We start from the raw sequence: 14,185 nt of genomic DNA, 5'->3' as shown, positions 1-14,185 counted from the left end.
TTGTGTAACTGAATAAACTGACAGGGTTGGGTGACAGGCTGATGCTGTAACCGACTGACCAATTGAATGATGATGCCACTGGCTGACGATGTAAATGACTGGTTGAATGAACGATGATGTCCCTGACTGACTAACTGAATGAGGACGTCACTGACTTACAGACTGCTCAGGGACTGATTCAACAGTTGTCTGACTGGCTGGCTCAGTAACTGCAGAATGGCAGATTGTGTGACTGAATGACGATGAGGCAGACTGGCTGGCTCAGTGACTGCGGATCACTGAATGACTGGACGACTGACTGCATGTATCTAGTGTTGGAGGATGAATGAGTGCGGCTCTCACAAGAGATCAGTAATCCTTCCATCTGGGGACGCACAACACGAAGAGACACGCATGCATAGATACACATGCACACACACACACACACACACTCTCTCACTCACGCACGCACGCACGCACGCACGCGCACAGACAGCAGAGTCACATGCATACATACGCACACACAAACGCAAACACACCTTCACTCATTCCCTTTAACAGCCCCCCGAAATATCCCCTCATTCATCTCGTCCCCATTCGGCCTACCTACGATGGCTGGGCAGGATGTCACACACATGCACACGTGTACACACACGCACGCAAATACACACACAGGCACAGCCTCTCCAGTGTCCCTGTGCAGTGGGCTGCCAGTGCCACTCTCCCAGCGTGTGATTTAATACCAGTCTAAGTGTGAATACATTCTTGTCACAGCCCATTAAGAAGGCCTTGGAGAGATAGGGCCTATTATTAATTCCACACAACTCCCCTCTCTCTCTCTCTCTCTCTCTCTCTCGCTCGCTCTCACTGTCTCTAATTCTCTCTCTCTCTCTCTCTCTCTCTCTCTCTCTCTCGCTCGCTCTCACTGTCTCTAATTCTCTTTGTCTCTCTGTGTCTCTTTTTCTCTCTCCCTTTCCTTCTCACTCTGTGCTGTGCTCTATCCCTCATCTGTTACTCTCTCTCTCTCTCTCTCTCTCTCTCTCCTTCTCCTTCCTTGCTTTTTTAATACCCTGTTAATTACAGCGTCTGTCGTCTTTATTTAAATGAGAGAGTGAGAAATTAAAACGAAGAGGCAGGCTGTTTGTAATTTCAGACGGGGAGGGAAAGGGAGAGACGTCCTCTCCTCTCTCCCCGTTTTATTCACCTCTCGTCTCCTCTCCCGTCTCTGCTGCTTCCTGCCTCCTCCCTCCTTTATTTATTCTCTCTCCTCTACCGCCCTCCCCTTGCCCCCCTCTCTTATATCCTCTATCCTTTCGTCTCTCTCCTCTCCTCTTCCTCTCTCCTCCTCTACTTTCCTCCCATCTCCTCTCCTATCTTCGAAACCGCTCCTCTTGTCTCCTCCCTCCTCCTTTCTCTTCTCCTCTCTCCCCACCTCCTCCTCTCCTCTCCCCTCCCCTCCCTCGTTTGACTCATCTCCCCTCCCCTCTCCAGCACCCCCCTCCCTCCCAAACTCCTCTCCTCCCCTCTCCCCCCCCCTCCTCCCCAGTCCTCTCCCTCCCTTGCTCCTCTCCTCTCAGCAGTGTGTGTGTGTGTGTGTGTGTGTGTTGAGTGTGGGCATGCAGTCTGTTGTAGCGCAGGTGATAAACAAACAAGCTGTAATGAAAACGAGAGAGAGAGAGAGCTGCAGTTCTCCCTCTGCCTCTCTATCTCTCTTCTTGGTCTCTCGCAATTTTGGCACTACAGCCTCCCTCTAAATATTGTCTTTCCTTCGCCTCCTCTACTCTCCTTCGTTCTCTGCCTCCCTCTCTCTCTCTCTCCCTCCCTCCCTCTCTCTCCCTCCCTCCCTCCCCCTATCTCTCCCCCTGTGTTCCGTGGTCCTTCCATCTGTCGTGTCCCTTCCCTTCCTGTCATCTCCCTCTCTCCCTCTCTCCCTCTCTCCCCCTCTCCCTCTCTCCCTCTCTCCCTCACTCCCTCTCTCTCCACGGCCGCCCGTCCTCATGACGTGTGTGTTTGTGTGTGTGTGTATGTGTGTGTGTGTGTCTGTGTGTACGCACTGCGCGGCTGTGTATGCGTGTGTATGCGTGTGTGTGTGTGTGTGTGTGTGTGTGTGTGTGTACGCACAGCACGGCTCTGTCTGTGTGTGTGTCACACAGGTGTGTGTAACCCACGGCGACGCGTGGGTTCCTCTGCACCCACTGGGCGCAGAGGAACGATGTGATCTTCTCTGTCACTCGGAAGTCGGGGGCGACGTGACGTAGCGTCCAGAGCAGTAGCTGAGTGGGGTCACGTGGGAGTTGTAGTCCTGTAATGTGTTTTAGCCTGTTAGCCTGTTAGCCTGTTGGTAGCACGCGGCCCAGCATCACAGAGCCCGGGTCGGTGCTGGTCTGTGTCGAGTCGGTTTCAGGGGTTTCTGAGCCTGTAGGCTTCAGGTTACGTTCCTCCTGTGGGACTTGTACCTGCACTGAATGTATTGAGTCTCGTCTAGAACAGAACATCCTGTAATACAAGTGCAAACCAATGTTCTGAGATAGATAGACGGACAGATGGACAGACAGATAGAAAGAGAGAGACAGACAGACAGACAGACAGACAGATAGATAAATAGATATATAGACAGACAGATAGATAGACAGACAGATTAATAGATAGATAGACAGACAGATAGACAGACACAGACGGACAGACAGACAGATAGACAGACAGATAGATTGATAGATTGTTTGATAGACATATAGATCGATAGATAGATAGATAGATGGATAGATACAGTAGATAGATAGATAGGCAAGTGTCACTGCAATAAATGGTTCCTGATATTCTTCATCATTCTAAATGGCTTACTCATACCTCAAAGCTTTTCCTCTTAAAACAAACCCATAGTGCTTCCACAGAGGTTCATATATATATTTGACAACGGTCCCCATGAGTACGAAGAGAGATCTCCTTCCTCCTCCTCACGGCCCCGCTGCAGTCCTGACCTTTAAAACTTTAGACTTTCAAAGGTCCCTGTGTTTAAAAGTTTGTCATGAACCCATCTGTCAGTCAAGTCCGACCGCCGGCCCTGACAATTAACCACGACACAGAATATAAAGGAGCCGTCCGCCTAATTAAAGCGTGCGCTCTGCCCTCCCGCTGCGTACCCCTCCTCCTGAATGAGACCGGAGGCAGGTCGGTGACGTTCCTCCAGGGACTACTTTCTCTCCGTCTGTACAGTACCCCACCTGAGCCTCTTTCTCTCCCCTTCCTCTCCCCTACTGTTGCTTTCACTTTGGATGTGAAAGGGGATAATTACCACCTTTTGGTTCTAATTGGCTTCCCTTCAGAGACGGGCCCACGGTGGAAACGTTCTTGCAAGCTGTGTGAGTGATTGTAGCAATTTATCACATCACTGAACCGAAAGGCCCTTTTGACATTTTGCAAAAACGACATTTATATATTTCTGGCACCCAAAAGAGTTACGGGGCTCCTTTCAATCAAGTCAACGACCGATCCGAACGACCGATCCGATCGCCCAGACAGCCCTTGGGGACAGGGTACGGGGGGGGGGGGGGGGGGGGGGGGGTTGGTATATAAATATACGGAAAAGGTTGACGTCAACACAAATAAATAGAGAGTTCGGCGTGAAATCCATGTCTACGTAAAGTTCAGTGTCGTACTGAAGGAAGGGTGGGTGGGGGAGGGAGGGGGAGGGTGTCTCCCAGTGCAAATGAGACGCCCGTACCAACGTAAGTTAAACGTAAGATTGGACGTTTAAAGGGGTGATACACGCCCACCAGTGATGTCACGAGGGTACAGTGAAAGGGCAGATTTTCAAACGGCTCGTAAAGGCTAATCACACTCGCACCTGGTGGCATGACATCACCCCTTTAATGTGAGGGTTGCTCTTTGGACATCTCACATTACCATCAACAGTGTAAAATTGCTGCTACCCTAACCTTTTATCCTTTAATTTACATGTCCATTAACTAGTAGTACGTGCTTCCCTTAAAACCACCAGCTATCATAAGAAGTGGCCAAGAAAAACACCAAAAAACCACCTACTCCCATCCTACTTAACCCTACAGGAGACAGCGGAACCTCAGCCCTGCCTACGTGCCGTTCAGCATGGTCCGTGTTTGCGGTTGAACCCTCTACCCCGGCATTCTACCCCTGCTGTGGAGCAATACGCTCACGGAGGCACCCCACCGAGCAAGGATCACGCGTGTTCGGCTAATCCGTGCGCCAGCCGCGCCGCCGCTGCTGCTAATACCGTGTTAGCCTATCAGCACCCAAACTACCATCCCCATCACCTCCACCACCACCACCTCCGCCACTGCCTGTAAGCAGAAAATGTTAGCCTATCAGGACCCAGACCCCCACCTCAACCACCACCTCCACCACCTCCACCACCACCACCCCCACCTCCGCCGCCGACTGTAAGCAGCACCCCTGATGCACTAATCAGCACCCTCTCTGGCTTATGCCCCCGCTTACACGGGCGGCTTTGAAGACGGCCTCCCACCCCTCAACCGGCGGCATTAGCGCTTTAGCTCTGAAAAAACCCCTCTCCCACACCGGATGGGGTTAAGCAATCGACCCCAATGCAGATAGTAGTGCGCGGCTTACACGTGCGTGCAAAGTAAACAACTCCGGGAGGGGGGTGAAGCCTCTCTCTCTCGCAGTCGGATGGGAGACGCAGCAACACAGCAACGCGGTCGATCGACTCTCATTTGATTCTTTGTCCCGTTCGGGTCGGCTTGGCTGTTGTCGTTGAAGGCCTGCCCCCAAAGTGTCATCGTGGTGGGGGGTCTTAAGCCACTCCACCGTCCACCACCCCCCTGATTGTCTTCTAAAGCAACAGCCACTGAGCCCTGTGACCCTCATTTACCTTCACCGGGAAAACCAAATCACTGAGGAGGGCGGGATCGATAGGTGAGCCTGGCAGAGAATCAAGGCCAGAGCAGCGGGAGAGGGGGGAGGGAGGAAGGGAGGGAGGGAGGGAGGGAGGGAGGTGAGGGAGGGTTGTGAGGGGGGGAGATTAGAGAAGGAGATGAGGTAAGGTGAGGAGAGAGGGAGGGAGGTGAGAGAGGGAGGTTAGAGAGGGAGGGGGGAGGTGAGAGAGGGGGGGAGGTGAGGTAGGGGAGGTGAGAGAGGGAGGGAGGGAGAGAGGGAGGGAGGAGGGTGAGAGAGGGCCGGCCCTGTGTCTAGAGACTTCTAAAACGCCCGGTCGATGTCGGCTAGTCTGCACGGGCCTTGCCTGAATAACAGGGCGTTCCGAAGTGGAGCCGGTGACACATGGAGACGGGGGGGGCCATTTTAGTATACGCGCGCGGGGATGACAGCATGGCTATTGTATTCCTGCCAGCGTTTTAAGGGATGGCTTTATCTGCTTTTAAAGGCTCTCTTTAAAGAGCTGCTCTCCTCGGGGAAACACAGGCGACCTGTGCCTAAGAGCAGACACACACTGGCAGTTTAACTCTCCCACCTCGAAGGGGGAAGGCTCTAAAGTTTATAAAGTCAATTAAGGTTTTTTTTTCGGGGTTGTTGTTTTAAAGCGATGGCGGGCCGATTGAGCTAGCAGCACCGGGCCTCCGTCGGGGTTTAAGAGCTAAACAACACAGCGGACTCCAGCTCTCCCCCACCCCCCCGAGGGAGCGAACAATGAACAAACCGCTTGCTTATCGCCACCCGACAGTGGGCGAGCTAAAGTTGGAGCGCTGCCGCGGTTTTATGTTATTCGGAATGGAGTTTCATTTCGGGGAAGCGTTACCGGGAAATTAGTTACAAGCGGTTTCGCCTCCCGGGGTGCCATTAGTCAGGAAGTCCAAGTCAGTCGGTCGATCTTAAAAAAGTGTTTTTCCACTTCTGGTGGTGGGGAGGCTAGGGGCTAGCTTTTTGTTTGTTGATGATTTACTCCGATGAGTCATCCAATCAGCCAGTAAACCGTCTCCCAAAAACAAAGTAATTTAAGTAGCATTCTGAAGTAGTAAGCTACTGCCACTTCTACAGGCGAAGCGAGGAGCCAAGGATTCATCCAGTTGTCCGCCTCACCTTTAAATGGTAAAAGGATGGATTGCATTCATACAGCGCTTTTCTAACCAGTGGCCACTCAAAGCAATTTACAATACTGCCCAATATTCATCCATTCATGCACACATTCACACACCGACGTTATAATCTCGGAATGCGGCCCATGTTTGCATGAGTGAATGGGAGGCAAAACAAAGTGCAACCACTGCGGCTACAAAACCGCGACCGACCCAGGGCTATTCCAAATCCACTCCTGGTTTTGACAGACGCCGGAAACCTCTTTGACTTGCTGTGACCAAGCCCCAACCACAGCGAGATATACCAGCATCCAATGCGGAAGTGACAAACCTTGCAGTAGCACCGGGTGGCCCCTACGAGGTGGTACCCAAAGGGAGCAATTCTTCGTTGAGTCACATGTTAAACAGGCCGTTTTCACAGTCTTATTAAACCTATTTACAGCCTGGTCCAAAAAAACATTCTAGTCAGTGTGTTTAGTTCATATCTCCATGACAACACTGAGGGGGGTGAATTTTTTTTTAGGAGGCTAGTTTTTATTTTATTGAAGGTTAAAATGTTTGAATAATTAGGGGCGCGGCCTCTTGAGTGACAGCTAACCGCTGACTCTCACTCTCTGTATGTCACCTAGATGGGCGTATCAATGCCCTTTTTTGGTTAAAGGAAATGAGGCGGAGTCAAACTATGACGAGTCAAACTAAGATGGCGACGCGCATAAACCAAGAGAATTGGATGCAGTTGGAATAACTGAGGTCTGCCCGGATGCTACATCCATTTTATGTACTATCTATGGCTGTGACTCACCGATCCTCTTAACCCCACAAATAACAATTAACAGACCCGCGCTCCGGAGGTACGGTGGCTTAATGCGCGGCGGGAAAACGCTACCTTTGGAGAAAGACAAGCGATTAGCGAGCAACAGGAGCTTTCACTCACCGCGGCTAAATTCATCCTCTGACTTTTTCAGCGTTTTTCGTTAATTATTTAATATTATATATATCAACGAAATAGGATTAAATATTGCTGCTTTATGTAATGCCCGTGACACTGCTTTTGGATTTGTTTCGTGAATATACTAATTGGGAAGCTTATATGCTAACGAGGGTCCACACTCTATTACCGGAGCAGCTTGTGGGTACCCATGTAGGAGGAATCGTACTACCTGATTGGATTCGTGCTAAAATATGTCCAAACATGCGCAGATGAGATCTGGATCGTCGTAATCCCTGCGTTGTGTCCTCTGTTTTCACCCACAAATTAGCTCATGAATATAGATCTGAGCTTCTTCTAAAAAGCAGTTCGGGATAGACACAAATAGACAAAGCTACCAAAACAAAAAAAAAACATAATTTTCCACAAGTTGCGCAAACGATATGAGACTAGCTTCCCTTAAAAACAAGACCTCCGAATCCTGAAATTTGGTACATCTTTCGGTTGGTGCGTTTGCGTCCGGTTCGGGTCGGTCCAAACGTCTCCATGGTAACACAATGACCTCCCACCTGCCAGCTGTGACGGAGATGTTGGAGCTCCATTGCTCTTCTGCTCCTCCTCCTCTTCATGGCGTCCAGGAGAATATATTTCCCCTGCCCTGAGTGCATAGAGGCAACAGGATGGACCTGTCTCTGCCACCGGAGGGCTGGAGGAACTAGAGTATCCTACCCCTAACCGTCCCGTCACACGTACGCAGAGGAGCCTGACGGGAAAACAGGGAACTCACTTCACCCCGTGGTGCAGATTTGACCCTTGGTAAAGCACTCCTCCTCCTCCTCTTCCTCCACCTTCCCCTCCTCCTCCTCCTCCACCTGCTTCACATCCTCCTCCTACACCTCCTATTCAATCTCCACCTGCTCCACCTTCTCCTCCTCTTCCTCCTGCTCCTCCACCTCCACCTCCCCCGCAACCTCCTCCTCCTCCATCTCCATCTCCACCTTCTCCTCCTCTTCCTCCTTCTCCTCCACCTCCCCACAACCTGCTCCTCCTCCTCTTCCTCCTGCTCCTCCGCCTCCCCCACCACCCTCTCCTCCATCTCCCCCTCCTCCTCCTCTTCCTCCTCCTCTTCCTCCTGCTCCTCCACCTCCCCCACCTCCCCCTCCTACCCCTCCTCCCCCTCCTCCTCCTCCTCCTCCGTCACCACCTCCGGTGACGGAGGCCTGGGACAGCGGGGAGAAGGTCACCTGCCAGGAGCTGAGGTGTGAGGCAGCCTCCTGCTCGGACGACATTTGATTTAGACGTGACCCTGCGAGATCCTGTCTCCTTAGCCGTGCTTAGAGCGTTTTAAACACAGCCCAGGGTGTTTCCTCAGGTGGATGGCCCACGCCCCTCACGTCCATGACAGCCAAGAAGACGCGAGGGGGGGAGGCAGGTACTTAACCTTTGCCCCTATCCAGGAAACAGCCAATCGCGGAGGTGGCAGAGATGGATGCCGCTAAAGGGCGTGCCGACGGCTCGGTCTGGCCTTAGAGCGTTGGTGTTTATCCCCTTCGTTAGCTCCCCTCTCCTCTGCTTTTACCTCATTGTATCCCCTCTCCTTTCTCCTCTCCGCTTCTCGTCTCCTACCCTCTCCGCTCCTCTCCTCTCCTCTTCTTTCCTCTCTGCCCATCTCTCCTTAGTCTCCCTCTCATACCACCTTGTCTCCTCTCCTCACCCCTCCTCTTTCCTGTTCTCTTCTTCTCCTCTTCTCCTCTATCCTCACCTTCTCCTCTCCATCGCCTTAAACCCCTCTCCTCCCCGCTCCTCTCCTCTCCTCTCCATCAGCCCTTCAGTCTCCCTCTTCTCCTCTCCTTCCCCCCCCTCCCTTCCCGTCTCATCTCCCCACCCCTCCCCTGCTCTGCCTATCACCCCTCTCCTCTGCCTCCCCATCTCTCTAATCCCCTCTCCTCTCCTCCTCTCCATCCATCCCTCCCCTATCCCCCTGTCCTCCTCCCCCTCCCCTCACCCTCCTCTCAATCTCCCTAATCCCCTCTCCTCTCTCTCTCCTCTCTGAGGTTCTTACGCTTGTAATTCCCGGATAGATCGTCAGAGAGAAAGCGCTGGCTTCAGTCACCAGCGCCAGCCAGGATTACCACAGAGAAATACAGAGAGGCTACTCTCTCTCCCGCTCTTTCTCATTCTCCCTCCTCTCCTCCTCTTCCTCTACCTCTCTCTTCCTCTCTTTTCATCTCTCTGTCTCCCTCCCACCTCCTCTTCTTCTCCTCTCTCCCTCCTTTCCCTCTCCTCTCCCTCTCTTCCTCTCATTATCAGTGTGTGTGTGCGTGTGTGTGCGTGTATGCGTGCGTCTGTGTGTGTGTACGGTCTACGGTGCATGTGTGCGTAGTGTGTGTGCATGTGTGCGTACATGTATGCGTGCGCGTGTCCGTGTGTGCGTGTGTGTGTGTGTGTGTGCGTGTATGCGTGTGCTTGTCTGCGTGTGTGTGTGTGTGCGTGCGTGTGTGTGTGCGTGTGTGCGTGCGAGTGTAGCAGCAGCAGTGTGCTTGCTTAGCAGGCCCATAGAGAGAGAGAGCCAGGGCGAGTGTTTTTAATTGGAGATGAGTAAACACTCCTCAGCTCCGAGAGCATCGCGCCCGTCACTTCCCATTCCTTTACCATAATTCAATTACGAGATTATTTCGCTTTCCCTCTATAGTGTTTAAGAAGATGAGAAGTAATGAATTCCCTAATCGGCTTTAATACGCTGTGAGGTATCGCATCCGCATTAATTAATAAACACCCCGCCATGGCTACAGCGCTTGAATCAGGGCCGATTTGTTTTTATGGTTTTTTTTCCCTAGTATGTGCCAGGGTGCTGGCGGCGTGGTCGTCTGTGGCATGTGGCATTATGGGTAACGAGGCGATACCCTGACGTTTGTTTCCTCTGTGGACCTTTGCGGGGAGCCTGATGTGAGGGTAGGAATATATTTAGAAAGCGATGGGCTTTTTCAGGTCAGGCTCAGAGTCCTGAGAGTAGCGGAAGCTTTGATCTCGCCTGTCACTTTGTATAGAGATGGATCGACCCTGTGGGGGAGGGGCCATTCAAATGAGCCGAATTTGGGATTTGCCTTTTTTCTTCTTCTTTTTTTTTGTGCGCTTTTTTGTCTTTCGTTAAATTATGGAAGACGTCCGCTTTGATCTGAATGGGGGAGTGACGCTGAAAGGAGGTGGTGGAAGAGGGAGATGGTGGGGGAAAAAAGGAGGGAGAGGAGGGGTGAATATATGATGAGTGACGGAGGGAAAGCGGGAGACAAAGATAGAGATGGAGGGAGGGGGAGAGATAGGAGAGAGTGGCACAGAGAGGATGGGAGAAAGGGAGGGAGGGAGAGAGATAGGAGAGTGGAACAGGGAGGGAGGGAGGGAGAGAGCTGGGGAAGGGGGAGAGAGGGAGGGTCATAGAAAGTTAGAGGGGGGAGCAAGAGAGAGAGAGAGAGAGAGAGAGAGAGAGAGATGGAGGGAGAGATACTGGGAGCAGGGGAGGAGGGAGAATGTTCTCTTCTTGATGCTCACCGTGTCACCAAAACAAATTATTCTCAGCAGCAGCAGGAGCAGAGCAGCTTCCTCATAAAGACACTTTCTAGGACGCGCTCTCTCTCTCTCCCTTTTCTCTCTCTCTCTCCCTTTTCTCTCTGTCTCAGTCGCTCTTTTTTCTCTCCTTTGCTCTCCCTCTCTCTCTCTGGCACTCTCGCTCTATCTCTCTCTCTCTCTATCTCTCCCTCCCCCTCTCTCTCTCTCTGGTTCACTCTCTCCCTCTCTCTCTCTGGCGCTCTCTCTCTCCCACTCTTCACTCTTTCACTCTCTCTCTCTCTTTCGCTCCTTCACTCTCTCTCTCTCTCCCCCTCTCTCTCTCTCTCTCTCTCTCTCTCTCTGGCTCTCCAACCCTGCTTCTAACAAACTCCATCATACTTAAGTCTCATCTGAAACCTCTCTCACAGAATCTATTGTGGAAGAAATGATATAAGTCCTTTGCAGTGGAAATGCAGTGCTTTGTAGGCAGAGCTGATCAGCTGACATGGTCCAGCCAATCATCTGACTCATCTAACTTACTCATAGTTGACCCACCAATAGTTGACCCAACACACTGTGTGGTTCTCTGTAGCACCTCTAGTCTGAGACTAGATAGACACACCTGGCTCATTTCACCTGTAGTCATATGACCTTATATGGTCACACAACACCTGGCCCGCCTCACCTATGGTCATATGACCTTATATGGACACACTACACCTGGCTCCCCTCACCTGTGGAAATTTGACCTTATATGGACACACTACACCTGATATGACCTTATATGGACACACTAAACCAGTTATGACCTTATATGGACACACTACAGCTGTTATGACCTTATATGGACACACTACACCTGGTTCCTCCTCCTTTTACTCTTTCTGAGTGAAACCTTTTGGATGTTCTTTGAAGACATCTTCTCAGTGTCTTGTAACTCCTCCAATGACCTTGCTCTCATGTAAACATCTTCTCAGTGCTCGTCCAGTCAGGGAGGGCTTTTATTTTGTAAGCGAGCTCACAGGAAGCAGAAAGGACCCTATAAAAGTAAACTATACTTACACAGCGCGTTCGTTGTCATACGGTGATGAATTCCAAGTAGTATTTTTTAACAAAAGTGAAATAAATGATGAGCTGTTCCCATCAGCGGAGCTATGCAGATCGGACGGGACAATAGAGAGCTGCTGACAGGCTGTTAGGACGCACAGAGACGCTCCACAATGAGGCAACAGCCTCGTGTGTGGGTTCCTGTTGTGCGTCTGTTTTTCTGTTGTGTAAGTGTGAGGGAACGGGAGTTTCTGTTGTCTTTCTTTATGCTGGCTATTTGTCAGTTTTTGCGGTGTGTGTGTGCGCGTGTGTCTTTGTCTTTGTGTGTGTGCGTGTGTTGTTTTTACGAAGTGTTATTCGGTTGTCTCTGGTGCGTTATTTGTTGTTTGTGTGAGTGTTAAGTTGTGTGAGCAGGTTAGTGTGTTTTTTTCCATGTTGTGTATTGTGTGATATTCAGAGGTTCTTGATGATTAAAAACAAACCACATCTCTCTCTCTCTCTCCCTCCCTCTCTCTCTCTCTCTCTCTCCCTCCCTCTCTCTCTCTCTCTCTCCCTCCCTCTCTCTCTCTCTCTCTCTCCCTCCCCCGTCCCTCTCTCCCCATCCCTCTCTCTCTCCCCTCCCTCTCTCTCTCTCTCTACCTCTCCCTCTCTAAGTAAACTCCCTTACTGATTATTTGGATGCTAACTGGCGATAACATCATGACAGGAATGCTAATGCTAGCGGTCTCCGTTGACAGTTGGCTGACCAGACTTGATATTCGCTGATTAGCATGAAGCCGCGGAGTCAAAAGCATGGTTAGCGGGTGGAGGATGTAGCCACCTGCTAACTTACTAGCGTTATTTATGCCTGACGTGTGCTGAACGCTGGAAAATAAAACTCAATTTATTTCAGATAAACAAAACAAAAAATAAAAATCCTGACAAGCGTGACATTTTTTTCCTGTTTTCAAATTCGTTGTGTTTTCTTTTACGGAGAAGACAGTGGAGTGACGCAGAAAAGAGGGGGAGGGAATGGAAAAGGGAGAGGAAGGGCGAGGGGAGAGGGGGGAGGAAAAAGAGAGAGAGGGGGGAGGGGAATGGAGAGAGGGGACGTACACAGGTCCGCAGGTGGGAATCAAACCTGGGCTCACTACAGGGGCGTGGCCAATGAGTGTGACACGACAACCCCCAAGGGGAGGGAGCGAGAGAGAGTAAGAGACAGAGAGAGATACTGAGAAACAGTAAGAGGGAGGTAGAGAGAGAGGGGGAGGGGGATGGAGGGAGGCAAAGGGAGGAGAGAGAACGAGTCAGATGGAGATATAAACAGCGTTACAGAGAGAGTTTAGAGGGAGAGAGAGAGTCATAGAAGGAGAGAAAGAGAGTCATAAAGAGAGAGAGTCATTGAAGGAGTGGGAGTCATAGAGAGAGAGAGAGAGAGACAGAGTCAAAGAGGGAGGGCAGTAGCGCGGAGGGTGAGCGACAGAGACAGAGAGAGCGAAAGCGACGACTGAGCCACGACGCAGCGCTACAGATATCTGTGTCATCCCTTCAAGGACGGTCTCAGTCATGACGGAGCGCTGTGAGAGAGGGATTAGAGCAGGTGTGACCCTCCTGGCTCATCAGTCACGGCCAGAGCGCAGCTGCCTGCATCTGAATACATCACCACCCAACTGATGCTGTCTTTACCTCTCTCTCGCTCTCTCTCTCTCTCTCTCTTTCGCTGGGTCCATCTCCCCCCTCTCTCCAAGAGCTATCGTTTGTATCTCCTCTTGTATCTCCATCTCGTATATCTACAATACCCAGGCCATGCAATACAATTAGTCCCTCTCGCTCTCTCTCTCTCTCTGTCGGTCCTTCGCTCCATCTCGCCCTCTCTCCCTCACTCTCTTTGAGTGTACTTAGGCACTTGGAATTTTCCACGTGTTTCTCTCAAACGATGTCCCCTACAGATCCCTAATGCCTCCTCTCTCTCTCTCTCTCTCTCTCTCTCTCGCTCTCTGCAGAAGCTGAGGCTGAAGAACCAGCAGCTGAAGCAGGTCATGGACCAGCTGAGGAACCTCATCTGGGAGATCAACTCCATGCTGGCGGTCAAGAGCTGAACACACACACACACACACACACACACACACACACACACACACACACACACCAAACACACACATGCGCCCACACACGAAGGCACGTACACACCAGATGCGCTCACACACATGCACGCACACATCAACACACCGACACCCACACACACACGTATACACAAACACACACACACGTCGATTTTATCCCCCCCTACATCTAATGGCGCCCCTTCTCCAAACCCCCAAACCTCCACCTGCCCCGCGATCACCATGACAACCAGCGATAAACAAAGTGAAAGCTAGCGTTTTAACCTTCACGTGCGTGCACGACCAATGCCGGGGGTATGGGGGGGGGGGGGGGATGTCGCTATCGCTATTGCTTACACGTGCTAGCGCTCGTTAGCATGACAGGAAGGCGGCGGCGCGGCGCGGAAGAAGACGCGATACGCCGTCTTCTTCTTCAAGACGTCCGCGACGACGTCTTCACGCGGAGCGCTGAAGACGCAGCTTCCCCAACCCAGCGGAGCGCTGGGTTGGGGAAGCTGCTGTGCTGTTCAGCGCTCCGCGTGAAGACGTCGTCGCGGACGTCTTGATAAGAAGACGGCGTA

At 51.6% G+C, this 14,185-nt stretch overlaps 1 protein-coding gene across 1 annotated transcript in view; it reads left to right on the top strand.

Moving 5' to 3' along the window:
• The window catches only part of med30 (mediator complex subunit 30), a 43,140-nt gene extending 29,217 nt beyond the window's left edge, over window positions 1-13,923 (top strand). Inside the window, exon 5 of the mRNA XM_079749115.1 lies at window positions 13,506-13,923. Within this exon, the coding sequence (XP_079605241.1) occupies window positions 13,506-13,601 (96 nt within the window). The 3' untranslated portion in view covers window positions 13,602-13,923. The remainder of the gene's footprint in view (window positions 1-13,505) is intronic.
• Window positions 13,924-14,185: the final 262 nt, after the last annotated feature.

Source organism: Pollachius pollachius (assembly GCF_949987615.1).
Source record: "Pollachius pollachius genome assembly, chromosome: 13".
Lineage (NCBI taxonomy): Eukaryota > Metazoa > Chordata > Actinopteri > Gadiformes > Gadidae > Pollachius > Pollachius pollachius.
Note: the sequence above shows the minus strand (reverse complement) of the source record. Positions and strands in the feature narration are given on the sequence as shown.